A 20,235-nucleotide genomic window follows, 5' to 3' on the forward strand; every position below is an offset into this window, starting at 1 on the left:
ATCTTCTGGCCATCAAGGTTGCCCCCGTTTCTCTCCACCCTACCAAAACCGTCCTGTGTGCGGTACTTGGCGCTCTCACGATGCGCAGTGGAAATCTCTCTTTGTCCCCTGTAACCCCCGATGCTAGGCCATCCTTTGCTAGGTACTTGGCAGGTTCCAGTATAAATGGCCCGATGATGATTATTTTTTTTTCTTCAAAGAGGAGTTATAAGTAAGCCGGATTTTGATGTAGAATCGGGCATGCAACCCGAGACAGGAGAGGACCTTGATGGCCCTTTTTGTATGACTCCTGGGAAATGACTTCCCAATTTCCAGGTCGGACAGAAATGTACCATGGCGATGGACATTCATCATTGTGCATTTATCCGCATCTAGGGGTACTATAAGTCTGGCAGGAAAAGAAGGGGAAAGGGGATGGGAATGGGGGAGTATACGACGCAATATGCAATGTAGGGGTATTTGATGCATACTGATTGGCCTGTTGCAGCGGAGTGATGTACATAACTAGATGCAGTCAATATCTATAGATTACTACGATGTTACTATGTGCGCTATTTGGAAATACCATCATATTGACTTTTAGGTGAGTAGGTAGGCATTTTTCTTAGTATTCGCCTCTTTGTGGAGACGACAACGAGCACGCGATCTGCATGACTTCACTTTACTATATATATATATACATGATGTTCCTTGGATACCTAGTACTAATGGATGTAGGTATTGCTATGATTTATATCACCAGGGTCCCTTATATTCACAAGCCCATTCCCGCAGCTGCAAGTAACCCCCCTACGAGAGCGGCACTACCCATTCTCAGATTCCCAGCACCCCCCGTCTCCGCTGCTGCCTCCGAAGATGTGGTGCTAGCAGGGCCGTCACAGTGCCAGTGGTCACCATGAGCCTCGCATCCGACAGACTCGGTAGGGCTTGGTGCTAGTGTTGCAGAGCCTTCTTCGTGGTCCTCATCGTGGTCTGATGTGCTAGATGAAGTCACCACGCTGACCGTGCTGGATGCAGTCACTGAGCCGGTAGCGCTGGATTCCGTTACCGAAGCGATAATGCTAGATGCAGTTGCTGCTTCGACGGTGCTTGAAGCTGGTCCATCGCAGTGCCTACCAGAGGAGTAATAATGAGTTTCTAGCAACACAATAAAGTAATACAATTAGATTGATAAAGCTTACCAGTGATCTCCGTGAGCCTCACACCCGACAGATTCAGTGGGAGAAGGGGCTAAAGTTTGTGCGGTGGCTGATGAGGCGGCGAGAAGAGCCATCATCAGAATATTAAAGTTATACATATTGTTGGATATACAACGCAAGTCTATAAGCGTGAAGATATCAAAAAACGAGTGGCCTGACCGCTCAAATCGTCGGTTGGCACAAGTCGGGGGCTTATATAGATGCCCACCTCCTGGGCCCATCATGTCAACGCCCCAGGATCCTTCCATGAACACCACGAATTTGATGACAACAGAGAACTCATTACTGGGACTTCGACCATCAAGGATACTATGCTAATCCTCTCGGTGAGCGATGCAAACTAACCCCCAATCTAGGATATTCAACCGACTGCTGCCCGCAGAGGTTGACGCCAAGCTGGGAGCCTGAATGGATCACGAACTGGAGAAAGACCGAATTATCCCACAAATACTAGGCCAGTTAGTAATGTTTTTCTCTTTCCGTAGAACCTATAGGTTCGACTCGAGTCGTATAGAACTTGCATGGTGGGAAAAGAGTACAGCAACGGAGCACCTTGATGGCCGTCGGGATAGACTATATATCTTGGCCTTCTCTCTAAAAGGGTCAGATCCAATTTTTGCGCCTTCTTGGCGTGGGCGGTTGGCCCGGCCATCATCGATGCCAAGTTATCGAGAAGCTTTTCAGCCTTCGTCACTCACGATTCTATCCCGCTTGTGCGATGACCTTTTTCGAGCTCCGATCGGGGGACCAACAGAAACCGGATTTGCTAGGGATATTTGACAAGGTTGTTGAAATTTGAGCTCCTCGGTGAGGGGAAGGAAAAATAGAGACCTCAATGGCTTTTTTAGCTAGTAAGAAGAAGAACTATATAATGCGGTGGATATAACAGGACGGTGCTGGTTCGACTTGAAATCCGGGTATTGATTCCTAAAGGAGTGATCATCTGTTCCCGACTTAACTCCCCTGAGATTTCTTATTGATCCAACCGTCCAACATGCGTTACTCCATCGGAACTGCGGCCCTGCTGTGTCTCGTGGCCAACATCAGCCCCGGCCTGACTTCTAAGCTTCGTGTCCGACAAGAAGTGGTGACTGTAACGCACACAGTCACCAGTTCCCCCTCAGAGCCAACACCTTACCGCTGGGCCGCCGGCGCAACTGAGAACTACCCCATCCACAGCTCCTGCAACGCCACCGAGCGCGCGCTTCTCACCCGAGGCCTCGACGACGCCATCAAGCTCGCGGAACACGCCAAGCAGCACGTGCTCCGCTTCGGCAACAGCTCAGACTTCTACGTCAAGTACTTCGGCACGGCGCCCTCGGCAGAGGTTATCGGATGGTACGATAAGATCGTGAGCGCGGACCGCGGCGGGATCTGGTTCCGCTGCGACGACGTTGATGGAAATTGTCACCAGGATGGTGAGTGCTGTCTAACTCTTACTTACCTACTTCTCTCTCTCTCTCTCTCTCTCTCTTGCTGCCAAGTAACAACAACAAGCTAACCCCACCCCCACTCCAGGCTGGGGCGGCCACTGGCGCGGCTCGAACGCGACCCAAGAAACCGTCATCTGCCCGATCTCCTACACGACGCGGATGCCGCTTGAGGGGCTCTGCGGGTACGGGTACTCGGTCGCCGCCGGCAAGCTGAACCTGTACTTCGGCTCGGACCTCGTGCACCGCCTGTACCACCTGCCGTCCATCGGCGAGGGCGCCGTCGAGCACTACGCCGACACCTACGCCGAGTGTCTTGAGCTGGCGGTGCATGACCCGGCGCGGGCGGTGAGGAACTCGCACACCCTGCAGTACTTTGCGCTGGATGTGTATGCGTATGATGTTGCGATTCCGGGCGAGGGGTGTACGGGGAAGGCGCCGGCGGAGGAGGACTCAGCGTCTTCGGAGACGCCGTCGTCAACGACGTCTGCTGATGCGGGGGCTTCGGCTACTGCTACTACCACGGCAGCTGCGGTACGTGTGATGAATTAATGAAGTTTGGGAGGGGATTTGTGCAGCTAACATGGTTAATAGGAATGTCATACTCACGCTGATGGGACCGAGCATTGCTCGTAGTCAAGGCGATACACCAACCTGGAAACTTAGGTTAGGTATTAGGGTAGTTAGTTTCGACTTAATAGTGTGATGGTGGTTCTAACTTCAGTAGTTCTATCAGAGAAGGGCTCTAAATTTCTTGTATATATGTATGAGCTACTAACGTAATAAGAGACGGGTTAGTTTGTGGAAAGTAATCATGAGCATTTTCTGAGTACATATCGACCTACCGAGGTATCTATTAATGAGGTACTGAGTATGGTAGCCTCAGGGTTTAAAGAACCTACCCATGAAATACGATGCTTCACGCCCCATAGTGTTAACCCTATAAGTAGCACGCCTACGATAACCCAGTATAACAACTTGGCATTTTAGCATTTAGAGATTAACTATGCCTTCATAGACATTTTTTTTTCACATTGAAGTTGATCTTATATGAGTGTTAGATTATCGTAGTTTTAGCTGTAGTTATCTGTATCCTCAAAAAGAGCAACTAACTAGAGATACCTAAGGTTTCTTGCTATAACGGTCTACAAAACCCCGACAACTACCAAGGTAGATTTCTAAGCATTATAACCATTGCAACCTTAACTCAATCCTTCCAGACTCAAGAACTATGCCATGATACGATACTTATACGACGACCTCTTAACCCCCCCTCTAACTAACCCCTTTTCCACACTATACCCCGATACCTCCGCAAAGTCCTTTACCATCTCCTTGGCATTGCTCAACAACCAACTCTATCCAAGTAACATCAACCAAACAAAAGTCAAAGTAACTATGCTACATCATAGATCCTCGGGCGTCTCGCAAAACCGAGGCCTTATTCCGACAGTCGTACCCTCTCTCCGAGCAGATCAAATTCCCAAAGAGGAAATGCACTAACCCCGGGCGCGACGCGAGCGGCGCAGCTACCTAACTCCGGAAGTGGCCGGGGATAAGCGCCCCCTACTATGGTAGCTAGAATAGTTAGAAGGAGAAATATGCTTTGGAATGACGTTAATTGGATATAGCGGTTTTCATAGTGACCGAATCTGTGGTTTAGAGGAGCTCAATACTTCGGAGATGCATGGATGGATGGATGGATTGTAGGTTTGTACAGTATATAAACCATGGCCGCCTCCTTTTTATCATGGAGAGTTTGTACTACGCAAATCAACCAAGCCCCTGAACGAACCATATCTATCTTCAACAGCAATCATACATACAAGCTCATCTCCTTCGCAGTATAAACTCTCTCTTTCCAAGAAACATACCCCAAGCTCAAGATGCCTGAGAACAACCACATCAAGAATGTAGCCCTAGTCGGAGTACGCTCACCCTCCTCTCCCCACCAACTCTCCTCCCAAACAACCCCCTCTACTAACACCCTTCCCCCCAGGCAACCGGCACAGTCGGCGTCCTCATCGTCGCCTCCCTCCTCAAGCTCGGCACGCACACCCTCACCGCGCTGACCCGCCACGACAGCCCCGCCGCCAGCTCCATCCCCCCCGGCGTCAAAATCGCCAAAGTCGACTACTCTTCCGAAGCCTCCCTCGTCTCCGCCCTCCAGGGCCAAGACATCCTCATCATAACGATGAACTCGCGGGCTCCCCTGTCCACGGAGCTATCCCTCGTGCGCGCGGCAGCGAAGGCGGGGGTGCCGTACGTGCTGCCGAATAACTGGGGCATCGATCTCGCGGACGAGCAGCTGGGGGTCGATGTCAAGCTAGACAGGAGGCCAGTGCTGCGGCTGGTGGAGGAGCTGGGCGTGAGCGCTTGGGTGAGCGTGACGACGGGGTTCTGGTACGAGTATAGCCTGGGGTACGGGAGCGAGACGTTTGGGATGGATTGGAAGGGGAGGACGTGGACGTTTTTCGACGGCGGGGAGACGAGGATGAACACGAGCGTAAGTTGGCACGGAAATCGGGAATGATGTTTATTACCTATAGGGTACTAACGCGCACGTCCAGACCTGGCCCCAAGTAGGCAGAGCCGTCGCCGCCCTCCTCTCCCTCCCCCTCACGCCCCCCTCCCCCGGTGTCCCCAGCCTCTCCGACTACAAGAACAAGTTCGTCTACGTGTCCTCCTTCAACCTCAACCAGAAAGAGATGTTCGCCTCCGTGCTCCGCGTGACGGGCACCAAAGAATCCGAGTGGACGATCAAGCACGAGGACAGTGTCGCGCGGTACCAGGAGGCGGAGAAGCGGCTGAGCGCGGGGGATGGGGCGGCGTACCCGCAGCTGCTGTATAGCCGGGTGTTTTTCAAGGACGGGTGTGGGAATTTTGAGGAGAGGAGGGGAAGGCTGGATAATGGGGTGTTGGGGTTGGAAAAGGAGGATCTGGACGAGGCGACGAGGGTGGCGGTTGACAGGGCGGAGAAGGGGTTGAAGTATCACTAGATCTGGTTTCAACAAACTAGGTAGATAGGGAGGCCTCTGGGTAGATACTGTATGCTACAAATCACGAGACAGTTTATCAATTGAATTGACTTTCGTCAATATCATTCATCTACCTATCGTATTCTACGGCAGATTTCCTTTTCCTATTTTTTTCTCTTTTTCTCTTTTCTTTTTCCTCAAACAAGATTCGGACTCGCCTTCCCCAAAAGCAGCCCCGACGACGGACTCATCGACACATAGTTCGTCAGCGCATAATACATCCCCCCCGCAACCGTGCTCGGATCCACCGGCATATGCGGGCAAGTGACGAACGCCAAGCCCGCGACCGTGAATATCATGATACTCAAGATCGCCACCGCCATCCAGAAACACACCGTGTGCGCCCAGACGTCCTCCGAGGACTGGTCTAGCGCCGTGCTGAGGACTAGTGGGAGTATCTCGGAGAGGATGGCGGTGATGGAGACGAGCCCGAGATAGATGTCGCGGCTTCCGGGGGCAAGCGAGTACCAAAGGCCGCTGAAGGGGTTGGTGGGGGGTGTTGTGTAAGCGGCCTCGCCGTTGTAGAGGCGGATGCGGAAGAGTGATTTGTGAGGGCTTAGAAACGCGACCGCTAGAGGATATCTTTGTCAGTACTGGTGTGTAGAAACAAGGAGGCAGACGTGATGCATAAACCTACCATAGAAGAACGAGTACCAGGCAAGCGAGACCAGAACGCTAACGCCAGTGAAAACAAATCGCACGATGCGCCACCTCCCATTGATGAACTCTGTATACTCCTGGTCCTCCCCCGTAATATTGTATATCAGCAAACCAACCTGCAGAGCACATAACAGTGCTACGAAAAGCAGTCTCCCCGTCCACGTCAAGATGAAGAATGGAATCGCGTTTCCCTTCCTTCGCCGCCGTCTCACATTCCCCTTTCGAGCAAGCCCTGATTTCCCCTCCCTCTTCAACGAATGCGCCTCGTTCGGGATGAGAATGCTATACTTAAGATCTTCGTTATCCTTCCAGTAGTCTAGGACAAAAGGGACACCCGTGAAAACCTTCGTCGCCTCCTTGCTGGTGATACGGCCCTTCTTCTCGCGTAAACGCCGCAGTAGCAGTGTGCGGACTTCGTGATTGGCTGCAAGGTGGCCCATGTGGAACATGCTCCATGGGTTCCAATCTAGGCCTGTCTTCCACTTTCGTAGCACAAACACGACTACTCCAGCCAATATCGTCATGAATGCGAGGAGTCCAATGGTGATGTATGCGGGTATTGGGTAAACACCGAGAGCCATGTTGCAGGTCGAAGAAACCAGCGCCGTCGGTGAACAGTCCGGGCCGCTTAAAGTAACCCGGACGGCCTCCGAACTCAAGGGAACCATGATAATGCTTCCCAATAACAGAAGACCAGTTAGCGTGAGGAGAATATCGCCATTCAGTAGCAACCGAGCGCGGGCCTGGAGGTTCCACGGATCGCTAGTTTGAAAACACAGGCTATCGCGGGCCTTTGACTCGGAAGAGGTTGCGAGGGCGTGAAATGGCTGGTAGAGCCTTGCGTTTTGGTCAATTAAGCGGATAGGGACGGAAACGGCAATGGCGATAAGAGTCGGAAGCATGAGCCCTAGAAAGTACTTCCCATCGGACATGGAAACCACGTGTAAAGCTTTGCTGCCTTGCTCGTTTGGCGAGGCTGTCGAGCTCGGTAAGAGAACCGTGGTCGTCGTAGACAGCGGAACAAATTCAGTTTTCGTGAGAGTCGCTACATTGTTACTATCATAAAGGGTGGTAAGGTGCACGCCTTCTGTGACAGCTGACGTCCTGGTCGTAGTCGGAATGCCGTTCTCATCGCGTAAAACTTCCGTAGTTTGACTGACATAATAATCTAGAGTCTTCGTTGCCCTTCCTTGGTAATCTGTTAAAGTCGTCTGTGAAAGTGGGATATTGTAGATGATTGCTCCTGTGCTGGTAGGCTTCCCATTTGCATCGGTGTAAGTGGTGAGTCCTACAGACAATTGCTTGAGTACTTTCTCTGTCGAGATCGCGTGCCCTAGTGAATCAAAACGGGTACTATCTTCCGTCTCCAAGAAATAACCGCCTTTGATTGGGCGGATAATGCTGACAAAGGAAGTCTGTGAGAACAATCCATTGCTCAAGCTGGCTGAAGTTACTATGGTTGTTGTGATGGGGGGCAGTTCCGCTGACTTGGTTTCTATGGCGGGGGAACTGGACGATAGGGATTGTACTGTATGAGCCTTACTCTTTTCCAAGGTGCTAGTCACTGAAGGAGTTAGATCGGTAGATGACTCATGATCAGTTGAGGCGGTATGAGGTGGGCTTGCTATCACACTGGTTGGTGCGTCAATAACAGTAGGAATGTCTACGAAAGTCGAACTACTTGAAAGCGATTTAGTTGAGGTTGAGGATGGAGGACTCTGATGTGATGTGGAGGGGGTATCTGGCTTGCTTCGAGTAGGGGAGGCTGGCGGAAGGGGAGTTTGTGTCTTCCCAGTGGACGTAGGGGATGTTGGGGTAGACTCGTAACTGGTCGATTCTGAGGATGAAGGGTTGGGCTTTGGAGGGTCCGGTTTTGTAGGTTGGTCTGGGAGGGTGGATGTAGGCGATGGATCTCCAGCTTCCGAGGTTGTCGCTTCACTAGTGGACGTCACTGTGATTGTCGCTGTATTAGATTCCTGTTTCCCTGGGAAGGTCGTTGCTGGAGACAGTGTAGAGGACGGCGTAGAAGATGGTGTAGAAGGTGCTGAAGAGGATGGAGGTAAGGGGTGATTTTTTGAAGTACTGCTGGCGGGTGTGGGTGGTGGGGGTGGTGGGGGTGGCTCAAAAGTTGGGCTTGAAGACGGCGGGCTTGGGTGTGGGTGTGGTTCTCCGACTTGAGACCTAGTACTAGTTGGAGGCGGAAGAGGTGATGATGACGGTGACGATATTGAGGTTGTAGTGGATGATGGGGGAGGCAGCGGAATATCCGGGACCAGTGATGAAGTAGAAGCAGTGGGTGCTGGCTCAGGCGGCAGATTCGGAATTGTGATCGGTGGCGTAGGTATTTCTGTACTAGTCGTACTAGATTGCGACGTTTCACTTTTTACGGATGTTGTTATTGTTGTTGATGGCTTCGTATGAGTCTGGGTTGCTGAGCTTGAAGGTGTCGTTGTTGTCGTGACTTCAGCCGACGTCGACGGAGTTGTTCCTGCATCAGGCGGGGGGTTTCCATCAGGGTTAGTGCCGTTCTGACGTTTAAAGGGAATTAGAAAATCGGATGGATAGAATTGGCCGAAAACAGCGGACCGCCGACGGATTTCGGTAGAGTTTGATTCAGGGGGCGGGATGGCACCGGATGCATGTGGAAGAAGTTGAATGGCCAATGCAGCTAAAGCCAGAAGAATTACTAGAACTGAAAATATAGCAACTAAGAATGGCCTCCTCAAGACACGGGGTTTATAGTTTTGAGGTTCGGTTGGGTATTGCTCCTGAATTTTCCCTTCTGAGCCGTGATAGCTGATGTGGTCCCAACGATCGTCAACGTGTAGTCCATTAGGAGACAAGCCAGAAGCAACAGGCTGGGAACCGACTTCAATCCCAAGACCGGCCTTCAAACTTGGTGTCCGGTTGAATTGACTAATTTCGGGGCCATAATGGCCATGATATTCCAGATAGTCTCCGATATCCACTTCCTCATGATCGTGTGTAGGTACGTCCAAATAATCACCAATGAGTGTAGTATCCGAGAAAGCAGGCGAGCCCTGGACACTCGTCTGAAAACCTAGATTATATTGCACCACGCTCTGTCGAAGAACTTGTTGGACTTGGCTGCGAAAATCTTTTTGAGTCCGTCTTCGTAGCGGTTGTCGTCCTGTTTGTTCTTGCTCTTCACCATCAAAATCTGTCGGGGCGTCAATCTGGGGAACCAAGACAAACCCGCCGCCACCGCCGCCGCGGGTCCTCCCGCCCGGCGTACGATGCATGGTTGGAGATAGTGTCACCGATTAAGGATCGCAAAACAGGCCCTTAACTAAGTCCAGCATCTTTTTAAAAGCAGTAAATTCCAAAGATTCTACTGCAAGGGGAGATGAATTGATAAAATGATTGTCGCAAAAAATTGCGACTGGTGTGCAAAATCGAATCTTGTAGTCAGTAGAGTCTTACTCCTCCCAAACTCCCTTCACTTTAGAATAATCCATGGGCTCATAACAGAACGGTGTAGCCTCGATATTATCAATATTACCCCTCAGTACCTACCTAGTAGGGTTGTACGGTCAGCAGTGCGACCTACTATATATGTTTTCACGGCTATGTTTAGTCTCTGAGAGGTGTTGGCTCTGTTGGTTACGTATATAAATGATTCGATACTACGGTTCCGAATCAGCATGCAACCCAGTCCCGAGAGCCAATAGGTAACATCTATACTCACATAAGTGTGTGGCATACAGGCCCCCAATATGCAACATGTCAGCAGCTTCGCCTACTTTGGTAGTGATATAGTGATATTGGATGGTTACAACCTCTTTATGATGCATTCCGAAATAGCACCATTGTTGAACCTGCATCAAAGTGAGCCAATCAGTGTAACTGTCTGAGATGGCCCTAAGACTTTCAGATTAAGATCGCTTGTGAGTAACGCGAATCGATCAAGGTCTAGCCTGGGTAGGTTGGAAATTGCCAAGGCCTCAAAGACATATGGCCCCAATGTGCATTTTGTAGGATGACTTTCCAAGGTCTGGCATCATAACTATTGATTATCTGGGTAGGTATTATGTAGTATCACATACTGTCAGCTTGTAGTTAGTTATGGGTTAAAAGGTGCAAGATGATGAAAATGTCAGCCCCGCGGGAAATAGCGTTTTAAAGGTCGGTGGAGGTGGCGTCAGCGAGAGGTGGTCCGTGTGTTCATACGCACATAAGATAGAGTGGATATGTTAGATAATTACATAATCAGCCCTTGGCATGATGATTGAGTTCTTCTAAATTCAGCAACCAACTTAAACCCAATGCTCCCTTTATGGAACTCTGTGAGACCATATAAGGGCTAGGGTCAATTAGACAATCTCTTGACTTGAGGCTCACTCTGTCAAAAGTCCGGTAGAGGAGCCCCGGATTCTAGTTGATCAGCTTCTCGCCGAAGATAATCAGCTTTGAACCGCCTATAAGCGACCTCAATTCGTTTGCGCCTCGCCTCGTCTTTGCGAATAGCTCGTGACGCCGACCACGTCCCAAGGAGCAAGCCCAGCTCACCACCCAATATCGTCCCACCAAGACCAAAGAAGAAATACGCAGCTATATCGCCATATCTAGTCGGTTGAATAAAGCGTGTGACGTCGGGTATAGACTCTGTGAGTAGATAAGAATCTAGTTTTCAACGCTGTATAACGGTATGTGTATGTGCTTCAACGGGATTTCTGTGCTTACCCCTTCTTCCATCCGCGAATACTACGTGCGTCGGCTTCTCTGTGGCTCGGAATGCGCCAAACAGGTCCGTGCGAATGCGCCGCAGCCGGAACGCAGCATATATACCCAGACCCAGCCCAGCAATAGTCCCAATAACGGCCGGAACAGTCACTCTTGATGAAGCTTTGATAAGGGCATCTCGATCGTCTTGGGTCAGGTCATGCTTCATATGCTCTTCGGCCAACTTGCCCAAGTCAATGTGTGGCTCGGACTTGCGAAAAGCGGCGAACGACATTTTGAGATAGCGTTAATTATAGAAGCCTTAGGAATATCAACGTCCATTCGCTACACAGAAAGAGGGATGATTTTTTTGTAGGGCGCTTTCTGGTAGGAGGTCGTATTTATTGACATCGCAGTCCCATTCGCAACCCAAAATATCTATGACGTCACGATATGAACAAGACTTTGCACAATTTAGTACCTATTTTGGATTAACTGACCATTTAATAGGTAGCTATAGAGTGATGCCCTATCATTATTATTAATTACATAAGTGTTCTGTTTTTATGTAAATGATCAAGACATATTTAACGGAGAGAGAATAGGGGCATCCATGCCTCAACCTTAGCCCCTTAAACTTAGAACGGGGAACAGATTACCTACGTACCTAGTAAGCACTGAATACTCAGCTTCATATATCAGAAGAGAGGACCAGGAAAATACGCGATTAATTCATTACCTAGTACTTTAGGTATATACATAACTAGGTATGTAAGAAAATGGGCTAGGTATTCAGCTAGCTCCTGGAATGAAGGCTATGTAACTCTGCTCACGGCCCTCAGCTCCTCGGTCAGCTTTATCTAGAAATCACTCTTACCAAGCGACTGCCAAAATGGGTCGAGGACTCTATTTTGTCAAAAAGCACTATCATCAACGCGCACGGTCTTGCAGATGCTGCGTTTCGACCGAAATTGTATACGGTTAGCATCGAGAAAGGCAATTTTATAGAACCAACTCACATTTGAAGCCCCGCCTCCAACCGCTCAAGATACGCACTTCGTCTTCTATTCGACAAGCCACCTTATCCGCCTCGATCTGAATGGAACGAACCGGAGAATGGACCGGAAGACAGTCAGTTATGGGACCATGTGGAGTTTGTCAGCCGGACTTCTTCGGACCTTCTAAAGACGGTAAAGCCCATGAACAACATAGTATGTATCGGTGAATGAATGGAATAGCTGCGTGGTTTGCTAAATGCCTCGATTGCCTCAGCTGCCAAGAAACCGACGCCCCTATTCCTATAGTAAATGATGGATACTAGACTCCCGTCCTACACATTGAACTATCATTTGTCGTACAATACCCCCCCTTCCTCAGCTCCATAACACGGCAAAGGCGAATTTTCACCGGTAAGTTCTTCAATGCCACCTCTCTTCGACATGTTAGCTTCGCTGATTGGAAGCTAGCCCGTCCTCAATGCCTCATATGAGCTATTGATTCTCGTCAGTGGCGCGCTCTCAAGCCCTGAGAATCTGCAACTACACATCTAGGCTAATGTGAAATTCTCTAATAGTTGAGGGATGGTATGAAATCTTCCGTAGATAAATAGACGAGGAGTTCTCTTAGCTATTCAATATGTAGCCAGCTCAATAAACCAAACTGGGTCTGAATCCACTGCCGATACTCAATATTCTCATCTTTCTTGATCTCTTATCGATCGTCAATAACTTGAAGAACCCGATGGATATCCCGGACGTACGAAACTGTATCAAGTCCTTCTTGGAGGGATGTGATCTCGTATACCCGAAGACAGAAGCTCACCTTCAATTCGAAGCAGATATTGTAGCTGAGAGCAAACGACGAGGATACATCACACCCGAAAATGCCAAGTTAAGGCCTTTCATATCAACGGGAGTCTCGATGGCTTGCAACGCTTACTGTCATCAATCACACGAGATCCAACTCTTCGTCTGTTTCTACACAGCGTTCCTAATCTACATGGATGATTCGTACGAAACGGATATTGAACATATTCTGCCGTACAACCATAACTTCATCACCGGCGAACCTCACAACGACATCATCCTCAACTATTTCAGGGAGTTGATGCTGGAAGCGCCAACCTTGTTTGGCATGGCTGAAGCAAATATTATCATATCTGCCACACTCAATTGGATCACCGGGCTCACGATCGAGCAAGAAGTGAGAAATGCGCAGGTATGATTCTTACATTCTTGTTTTGAGCAGAGCTAGCACTTTTAACACACACTCACAAGCTTGGGCCGTCCTCATACCAACTGCCGACCTTCGCCAGGATCATGGCTGGCGCAGCTGAGGCCTTTGCGCTTTACATCTTCCCAAAAGAAGTACCTCTGATATGGAAACTCCAAGCACTTACACATGCTTGTCCGTTTATCAACGGGGGAAAGTAGGTCCAACATGCAACAACTCACTTCTCCTACCTAAAGTTATATCAGCAGGATAAGTACTGATTTGATTGATCTATTAGTGATATCCTATCGTACTACAAGGAGCAGGTGCTCGGAGAGACAACCCGGGTTGCCCTCACATCCAAATGCCGCGGCGTCACGCTGCTTGTCGTTCTCAACGAACTGGTAGATGAAGCTGTGACTGCTCATCGCCAGACGTTAATAGCATTGGAGGGTAGCGGCAGCGCACTTGAAGCTTGGAAGGCGTTCAGTCAAGGATACATAGGATTTCATGCCGGCAGTACCCGCTATCTGTTGGACAGGCTTGACCTGGAGGCAGCTGCGTGAAGAAGTTCACGAGGGTCACTACTTCACTGACATCATGGATAACAGACGGTACAATGGCAATAATGGCGGAAACAGATAAATACACGCAGAGTAGGTACCTGAGAGGAAGGATTAGATGATATTTTCTTTCCTTTGCTTCAATGGGTTTGACTAGGTAACAAGATAGTTCTTAGCTAATAAATGTGGGACCTGAAATAATAGGGGTTGACTCAGGCACCGACTTAAAAACCTCATGGATGTGACTGAATGCCACGTGTTGCGTCCGCTATAGCGAACCTATTATTCACTTGAGAGATGTGAAACCCAATGTACTCCATTGCCGATATGTACTTGCCTACTTACCATCCTACATGCCTACTTACCCAGTAAAGGCCTAAGTAGGTACGTATGCTCCAGGTAGATATTCTAAAGCCACCATTACCAATACCATGCAAGGCCAGCAACCGATAGCCAGCCATGTTTCCCAAGTTACCTACTGGTCGTAATGCGCCGGATTCAGTCCCTTCTCAACAGCCGCGATCTGCAGCGCAAGCGACAGAGAAAACTGGCGACACCACATCAAGGCACCACTCATGTACCAGAACCCCGGCAACCCCGTCGGCCGCCAAAACTGCAGATAGATACCGTTAGTCATGCATTCACACGTCATTGGTAGGTAGGTAGGAATGTACTCACCCCTTTGCGCTCCTGCTCCTCATCAACGTCCATGAACTGCAAGCCCCCGACCTTCTCCGCGACCGCATCGCCCATGATCTCCCTCACAATCAGCAGCGCCCTCTGCTGGCCGGTCGCCAGCACAACCACGTCCGCGTCCACCTCCCTCCCATCCGCCAACACCACCCCCCTCCCCGTGAACTCCCTCACCCCGCCCTCGCTTCTCAGTATCTTGATCCTTCCGTCGATGATCATCTGATTAGCCCCCTGATCCACGTAGAACTTCCCACCGCGTATCAGCTGGAACTCCGCCAGCCCGACGCCGTTCTCGCCCGTGCGCACGGCGAGCCCGGCGGCTTTCAACCGGTCGATCATGTCCCGGTCGCGCGCGCACATCATGTGCGAGAGCGGGACGCTGAGCGCGCGGACGACGGCCGTGGGCAGCGAGTTGCCGATGACGTCGGCGTCCTCGAGGGCGACGCCGGGGGTGTTCCAGCCCGCGAGCAGCGTCTGCTCGACGGTGTCGGCGGAGAGGGAGAACGTCGGGCTGCGCTGCACGAGGGAGACGGACTTGGCGTTGTTGGTGACGAAGTCGAAGGCGAGGTCGTGGCCGCTGGGGCCGGAGCCGATGATCACAACGTTCTTGTTCGGCAGGTCGGCGATGTCGGATGCGGAGTCGTGCGAGAGCGAGTGGTAGAGCTGGCCGCGGAAGAGGTCTTTTCCGGGGATGTCCGGGAGCACGGGCTTCTTGCTGAAGAGGCCGGCGGCGAGGACGACGTGGCGGGGGGTGAGGATCTTTTTCGCGCCGTCTGGCCCTTCTATCTCGACGCGGTATCTCCTTTTATCTGCTTCGTACTCTGCCTTGGTTACAGTAGTCTTAAGCTGGACGTTGAGGTCCATTATCTGACTGTAGTGTTCGAGGAAGTCGGCAACCTTGTCTCGGCCGATCCACCTCGGCCAGTTATCTGGCGTCTTGAGGAAGGGGTAGTGGTCGGTGTATTTCGGCGTGTGGAGCATGAAGACGCGGTATCTCTCCCTCCATGAATCTCCTACTCGAGCGCTCTTGTCGACAAGAAGGGTGTTGATGCCCATTGCTTTCAGGCGTGCGCCTAGTCCGCATCCTGCCTGACCTACACCCCCATATTAGTTACTAGGCAAACAAAGTGCTAGAGATGGGTATTCTTTTACCTGCGCCCACGATCAAGACTTGCAAATCCTCATCCAACTGGGTCTCCTCCGTAGCAGCCAGCGCCTGAGCTGCAGATGCATGGCTCGCATTGAGCTTAGCTTCTAGGTCCTTTTGGAAGTCCAATTGGAGCAGCTGGGTAAAGACAATCCATGCCCTCCAGTCAGATTTCCCCACATTTGCCAGTCTGACGAAACCCTTACCCTCGCCATGAGGATGCCTAAACGTAAACCCCCCTTGTACCCAAACCATACCACCGGTATTCACCAGCGCGGGCTCCATCCCGGTGGACTTATCCGTCTGTATGTTTGAGAGATGGCTGGTAGCGTTAGACAGATACTTGCTGATCGCCGCTTGGCCGTGCTTCGTTGAGAAGTCCCATGTCAGGCCAACTATGTCCCTCCACCAGCAGTCTTCGATAAGCAGCTCAGAAAGATTGTCGAATGACTTTGTCTTGAAGACATCGTTCAGTTTTGAGATCCAACTTTCCACAATCTGACCGGCGTCGACATCTTCAGGGCTCACTCCATCCTGAAACGTGAGATTAGGGAGGGGAACATGGGTGATGTGGTCCATGTTTAGAGGTTCTCATACGTAAACGGCGTTTGTAGAGAACGTGAAAGATGAGCAGGTACGGTTGGTTCATATTGCTATCGCTATTGCTTGGAACCATCGCCATCTTTTATATCACCATCGTTAAGCGTGTTGCTTACAAGTCGAAGGTGGGGCCGTAAGCACAAGCTAGATGATAGACAGTCGACAGCCAGGCAGCGTCGCATTTCACGGGGATGGTGGGTCTGAAGTGACAAGGGGCGTGTATTCATCCCAACATACTTAGTAGGCTGACCTATCATTACAAGGATTTTCAAGTCGATGGATTCGTGCATCTGCCACTATTATAGGCTTCTTTGTAAGCTTAATTGAATGTATGTGATATCTGAACTTTTAATAATACAACAGACACCTACGTCCTCGGACAGCAAATCGGAAAAAGCAAAAGAAAAAAAAAGGACCGGTCCACGGATCCCCGCGCATTCGCCCATCCAATCCCTTACATCAACGGTAAACGGTACATCAACGGTAAACGGTTGCCTGGATCCCAGGTTCTTACCGACATGACCAAAAGCATGGACACCGATGGCCTAGGTCGGAAGAGACGGGGAAGTACTAGAAGTAGGAGCGGATGCTTGACGTGCAAGAGCCGCCATATACGGTGCGACGAGAAACGTCCCAATTGGTAAGTGAAAAGATGCTGCAGGTACAGCTGCAACCAAAAAGAAGAATGCTTGCTTTATTCCAGGCTACGGCCTCAGGCACCTGCAACAAAAGATCTATACCCGTTCTGGCCGAATAGACGGGAGAGTGACGATGCCGATATACGGTCGTATCAACACGGCATCCGTGCCCCTAACTCCTCTCAACTGCGCCGTTTCCAATACCATGGATAATGCTAACGGCCCTTGCGATCAAATAGTACAAATTGCCTTAACAGTAAGCGATCATGTGATTACCCACCGGTCCAACTGCCACTCCGAGACAGACGGTTGCAGGACAAGAGGCTACTATTGCCGGGCGAACAACAGCCCTGGGTATCTTGCAACAACCGTCCAAGCTCCGCTTGCCAGCTTGCTCGCGGCGCCGCTCTAGACCCCTTCGATGCTCTCCCCATTCGTATGCCCTTCAAATCGAAAGAGCTCTTCCATTACTGTATGTGGTGTTGTATTTTATGCATCTGCATGGGTCTTTACTAACTCCGTCGTATCAGTCTACCAATTCGGGCACTCGTTGAAAATAGTCAAGACGAATCAGGCCGAGGACTGGTAAGTCCACTGACTTGGCTACACGCACCAATATCTTTTTAGTATTCTACTTCTACTACAATTAAAGTATTCTAACCGAAGCATTGTAGTCTTACCTTAGCAGTCAACGACCCACACGCGCTCCGCAACACCCTGCTCATCGCCGGCCTGCACTACTCCTGGAACACAGGCGATTTGCAAGTATTCGACTCTGCCTTTTTCTTCCACAAAGTAGAGACCATCCGGACCGTCAACAAGCTACTCGGAAATGCGAGTCCCAAGCTGGCGGTGCTCTGCATATCGCAGATCTGCACGCTGTGCTACACTGAGGTGCGACGTCTCATTAATTTGGATCAAACCCCCCCCCCCCCCCAAATAGAAAAACAGAAAACACTAACCCGCCTCCATCCATGGTTCCAGGCCTGCTTAGGCAACGTAGCAGTCGCAGAAACGCACCTGGACGGGCTCATGACGTTCCTGGACGCAATGGAACAGCAGAACCCCGCAGTGCTGAGCGGCGATGATGCGGACAGCGAACACGCTCGTCGCTACCTCCTTATGTAAGTCAACACCAGCAGGATGCGGACTGCAATGCTACCTTTACCTGAGTAATTGCTAACCAGCAAATCACCACACCCTCAGCACGTACAACTTTGTGCACAACATCAAGAGCCGGCTCCGCGCCTTCATACTCGCGTCTGCGTCTGCGTCTGCGTCTATGTCTGAGAGCGCCCAGCCCCCAAGCCCAGAGGACGACCCGTCCGCGGCCGACGCTCTGGACCGCATGCACGAGTGGCACCAGATCGAGTACCTCGGGCTCGAGAACCGGCTCAAGGCCCTACGGGTATTACCTTCCTTCATCTGCCCCGCCCCTTCCGCCGGGCCACCGAAAAGGTTCGACGCCTCGACAGTCCTCCAAGGGCTGCGGGATGTAACTGCAGGCATAGACAAGAGAGACATCGACCCGACGGGGAACAAGATGTGGAACGAGGGGGCGCCCAATCGGCTTTTTGTCGCGCTTGTGAATCACCACGCGCAGTCGTTCTCGAACGAGCACACTACCACAAAGCCCTCAGGCTCGAAGGGGGGGAGTAGGAGTAGAGAGACTGCAAATACTAACCCTACCAGCACTAGTACTACGAATCTACTAACGACGTGGAGCGGCATCACCGCAGTCATGGGCCTGTACATGCACAGCGTGCTCAGCACAACCAACAACGGCGACCCGCTCGACCCGCGGCTCCTGCGGCGCGTCGCACTGGAGGTTGAGAGGGACGTCGAGGGGTACCCTTATGGGACCAAGGGATCTAGCTCCAGCATCACCACCAGTACAAGCGGCCACGACTTATGGCTATGGAAGGCCTTCGTAACAGCCATCGCGCTGGCGAAGAACCGGGAGCACTTTGCGAAGCAGAAGCGGAAGACCATCTGGTCGTCCCCAGTTCCCCACGCGGGGGTAGCGAAGGAGAAGCACGGCCGCGACTTGCCTTCAATTCTGGAGCGCATGGAGGACAGAGTGCGCCGGTGGAGCAAAGACACGGGTGTTGCGGGGTGGGCGGAGGCGAAGGCGGCGCTGGCGAGGGTGGTGTGGCCGGCGGATTCGAGTGGGCTAGAAGAGAGGGAGTTCGAGGGGGTGTGGGGGGTTGTGAAGATAGGGGGGGAGTAGGGAGGTAGGCTAGGGATTTGGGCTGTGTATCTAGCTAGATGTGTTTGTTTATACAGGTATCGGGTATATACATCTTGTAGTTGGTTTCATCGGTGAAGTGTTATATTGCGTTGATGAATCATCCTTCTTTGTCAGATATCAAGTCATGTGGATGCATTCAGTTGAGGTTCCATCACGTGATGCCTGTCTAAATCTTGTCGGCTGTTGGGGACATCTGCCACCTGTCAGGTTATTTTCTGTAGCTTAATTGATTAGGCGGAAACGTCAGCCAGGTGGCAGTGTAGTTTGCCCCACAAATGGCACCGCACCTGACAGCCGACAGGCATCCCGACAGTATGGAAAAACATCCTGCGAGCCACCTCCATACTTGGAATCTTTGTGGTTGTTTAAGTCGGGTGCGTACATCAATGATGGACCGAAGTAACATCTTGGATGTGGCTGATGACACTGCAAGCGCCGCTACGTTTACGTAAATTCGGACCCCTTTTGCCGGCCTTAGATGAGGGGGCCCTTGAATAACCCCAACCCCTTTTGTGTCCTTTCTTCTCTTTCTTTATTCTTTTTTGATCTTTTTTACCTATCTTATTAATTCGGCTTCGTCTTGCTTTTCAAAGTTTCAAAATAGCAAAGCCATGAAGCTGGGGGATGAAATGAATTCCAAGGTAAGTGGGTATCTTGATACCTAAGGTATCTCTCCTTTTCCAGTGTCCTTTCACATCACACTGCCATATATCACGTCAACCTGACCAGCTCCCTCCAATCCAAAATGATGAATAAAATTTTAGGTCTGCTTTGCCTGATCTAACTACATGATGTTTCACAAACACAATTTCTGACTTGGATATCCACTGTGCACCTACCTACCTACTTCCCTATTCAACATCTACTTACATCTTTCACGGGGAATCAATTAATAAGCTTGTTTTCGGCTAACATGAAATGGATGAAATAGGTTTATTTATTTGCTTGGCTAGTAAACATGCGTATAATGGTATCTATGCAAATGAAACTTTTCCGCCTTCATCTAAAATATTCCCGGCCATTGGGTTCAGTGCTACGTGAGCTTCTGCATTACCTGCCCCTATATACTCGAGGAAAATGGCCGTTTCTAGCAACCACAAAACTTGTGGTTTAGACATACAT

At 50.6% G+C, this 20,235-nt stretch overlaps 8 protein-coding genes across 8 annotated transcripts; 4 read left to right on the top strand and 4 right to left on the bottom strand.

Annotated features, from left to right (window-relative positions):
- Positions 1 to 754: 754 nt before the first annotated feature.
- Positions 755 to 1,851, bottom strand: GGS25DRAFT_530388 (uncharacterized protein; the record flags this gene model as incomplete). Its single annotated transcript, XM_049265374.1, has 4 exons — positions 755 to 1,112; positions 1,182 to 1,508; positions 1,570 to 1,649; positions 1,717 to 1,851. The coding sequence occupies 4 exons, from the start codon at positions 1,849 to 1,851 to the stop codon at positions 755 to 757; spliced, it is 900 nt and encodes a 299-aa protein (XP_049119427.1).
- Positions 1,852 to 2,193: 342 nt separating this feature from the next.
- On the top strand, positions 2,194 to 3,265 carry GGS25DRAFT_530389 (major allergen Asp F2; the record flags this gene model as incomplete). The annotated part of the gene is made up of 3 exons (XM_049265375.1): positions 2,194 to 2,617; positions 2,718 to 3,163; positions 3,224 to 3,265. 3 exons carry the CDS (start codon positions 2,194 to 2,196, stop codon positions 3,263 to 3,265), a joined length of 912 nt encoding a protein of 303 aa, XP_049119428.1.
- Positions 3,266 to 4,515: 1,250 nt separating this feature from the next.
- On the top strand, positions 4,516 to 5,628 carry GGS25DRAFT_530390 (NAD(P)-binding protein; the record flags this gene model as incomplete). The annotated part of the gene is made up of 3 exons (XM_049265376.1): positions 4,516 to 4,557; positions 4,629 to 5,135; positions 5,200 to 5,628. 3 exons carry the CDS (start codon positions 4,516 to 4,518, stop codon positions 5,626 to 5,628), a joined length of 978 nt encoding a protein of 325 aa, XP_049119429.1.
- A 176-nt stretch (positions 5,629 to 5,804) lies between these two features.
- On the bottom strand, positions 5,805 to 9,590 carry GGS25DRAFT_519971 (uncharacterized protein; the record flags this gene model as incomplete). Its single annotated transcript, XM_049263810.1, has 2 exons — positions 5,805 to 6,238; positions 6,305 to 9,590. 2 exons carry the CDS (start codon positions 9,588 to 9,590, stop codon positions 5,805 to 5,807), a joined length of 3,720 nt encoding a protein of 1,239 aa, XP_049119430.1.
- A 1,103-nt stretch (positions 9,591 to 10,693) lies between these two features.
- On the bottom strand, positions 10,694 to 11,305 carry GGS25DRAFT_519972 (uncharacterized protein; the record flags this gene model as incomplete). Its single annotated transcript, XM_049263811.1, has 2 exons — positions 10,694 to 10,953; positions 11,032 to 11,305. 2 exons carry the CDS (start codon positions 11,303 to 11,305, stop codon positions 10,694 to 10,696), a joined length of 534 nt encoding a protein of 177 aa, XP_049119431.1.
- Positions 11,306 to 12,532: 1,227 nt separating this feature from the next.
- Positions 12,533 to 14,023, top strand: GGS25DRAFT_204399 (isoprenoid synthase domain-containing protein). Its single transcript, XM_049256827.1, has 3 exons — positions 12,533 to 13,227; positions 13,287 to 13,438; positions 13,520 to 14,023. Exons 1-3 carry the CDS (start codon positions 12,751 to 12,753, stop codon positions 13,785 to 13,787), a joined length of 897 nt encoding a protein of 298 aa, XP_049119432.1. The 5' UTR covers positions 12,533 to 12,750; the 3' UTR covers positions 13,788 to 14,023.
- GGS25DRAFT_204448 (flavin-containing monooxygenase) lies at positions 13,747 to 16,599 on the bottom strand. The gene is made up of 3 exons (XM_049256828.1): positions 15,630 to 16,599; positions 14,463 to 15,571; positions 13,747 to 14,397 (listed from the first exon to the last, which is right to left on the bottom strand). The coding sequence occupies exons 1-3, from the start codon at positions 16,201 to 16,203 to the stop codon at positions 14,260 to 14,262; spliced, it is 1,821 nt and encodes a 606-aa protein (XP_049119433.1). The 5' UTR covers positions 16,204 to 16,599; the 3' UTR covers positions 13,747 to 14,259.
- A 396-nt stretch (positions 16,600 to 16,995) lies between these two features.
- On the top strand, positions 16,996 to 19,092 carry GGS25DRAFT_519975 (uncharacterized protein; the record flags this gene model as incomplete). Its single annotated transcript, XM_049263812.1, has 6 exons — positions 16,996 to 17,118; positions 17,178 to 17,334; positions 17,393 to 17,447; positions 17,537 to 17,756; positions 17,847 to 17,986; positions 18,069 to 19,092. The coding sequence occupies 6 exons, from the start codon at positions 16,996 to 16,998 to the stop codon at positions 19,090 to 19,092; spliced, it is 1,719 nt and encodes a 572-aa protein (XP_049119434.1).
- Positions 19,093 to 20,235: the final 1,143 nt, after the last annotated feature.

This window comes from Hypoxylon fragiforme (assembly GCF_022984875.1).
Source record: "Hypoxylon fragiforme strain CBS 206.31 chromosome Unknown GGS25scaffold_3, whole genome shotgun sequence".
NCBI lineage: Eukaryota > Fungi > Ascomycota > Sordariomycetes > Xylariales > Hypoxylaceae > Hypoxylon > Hypoxylon fragiforme.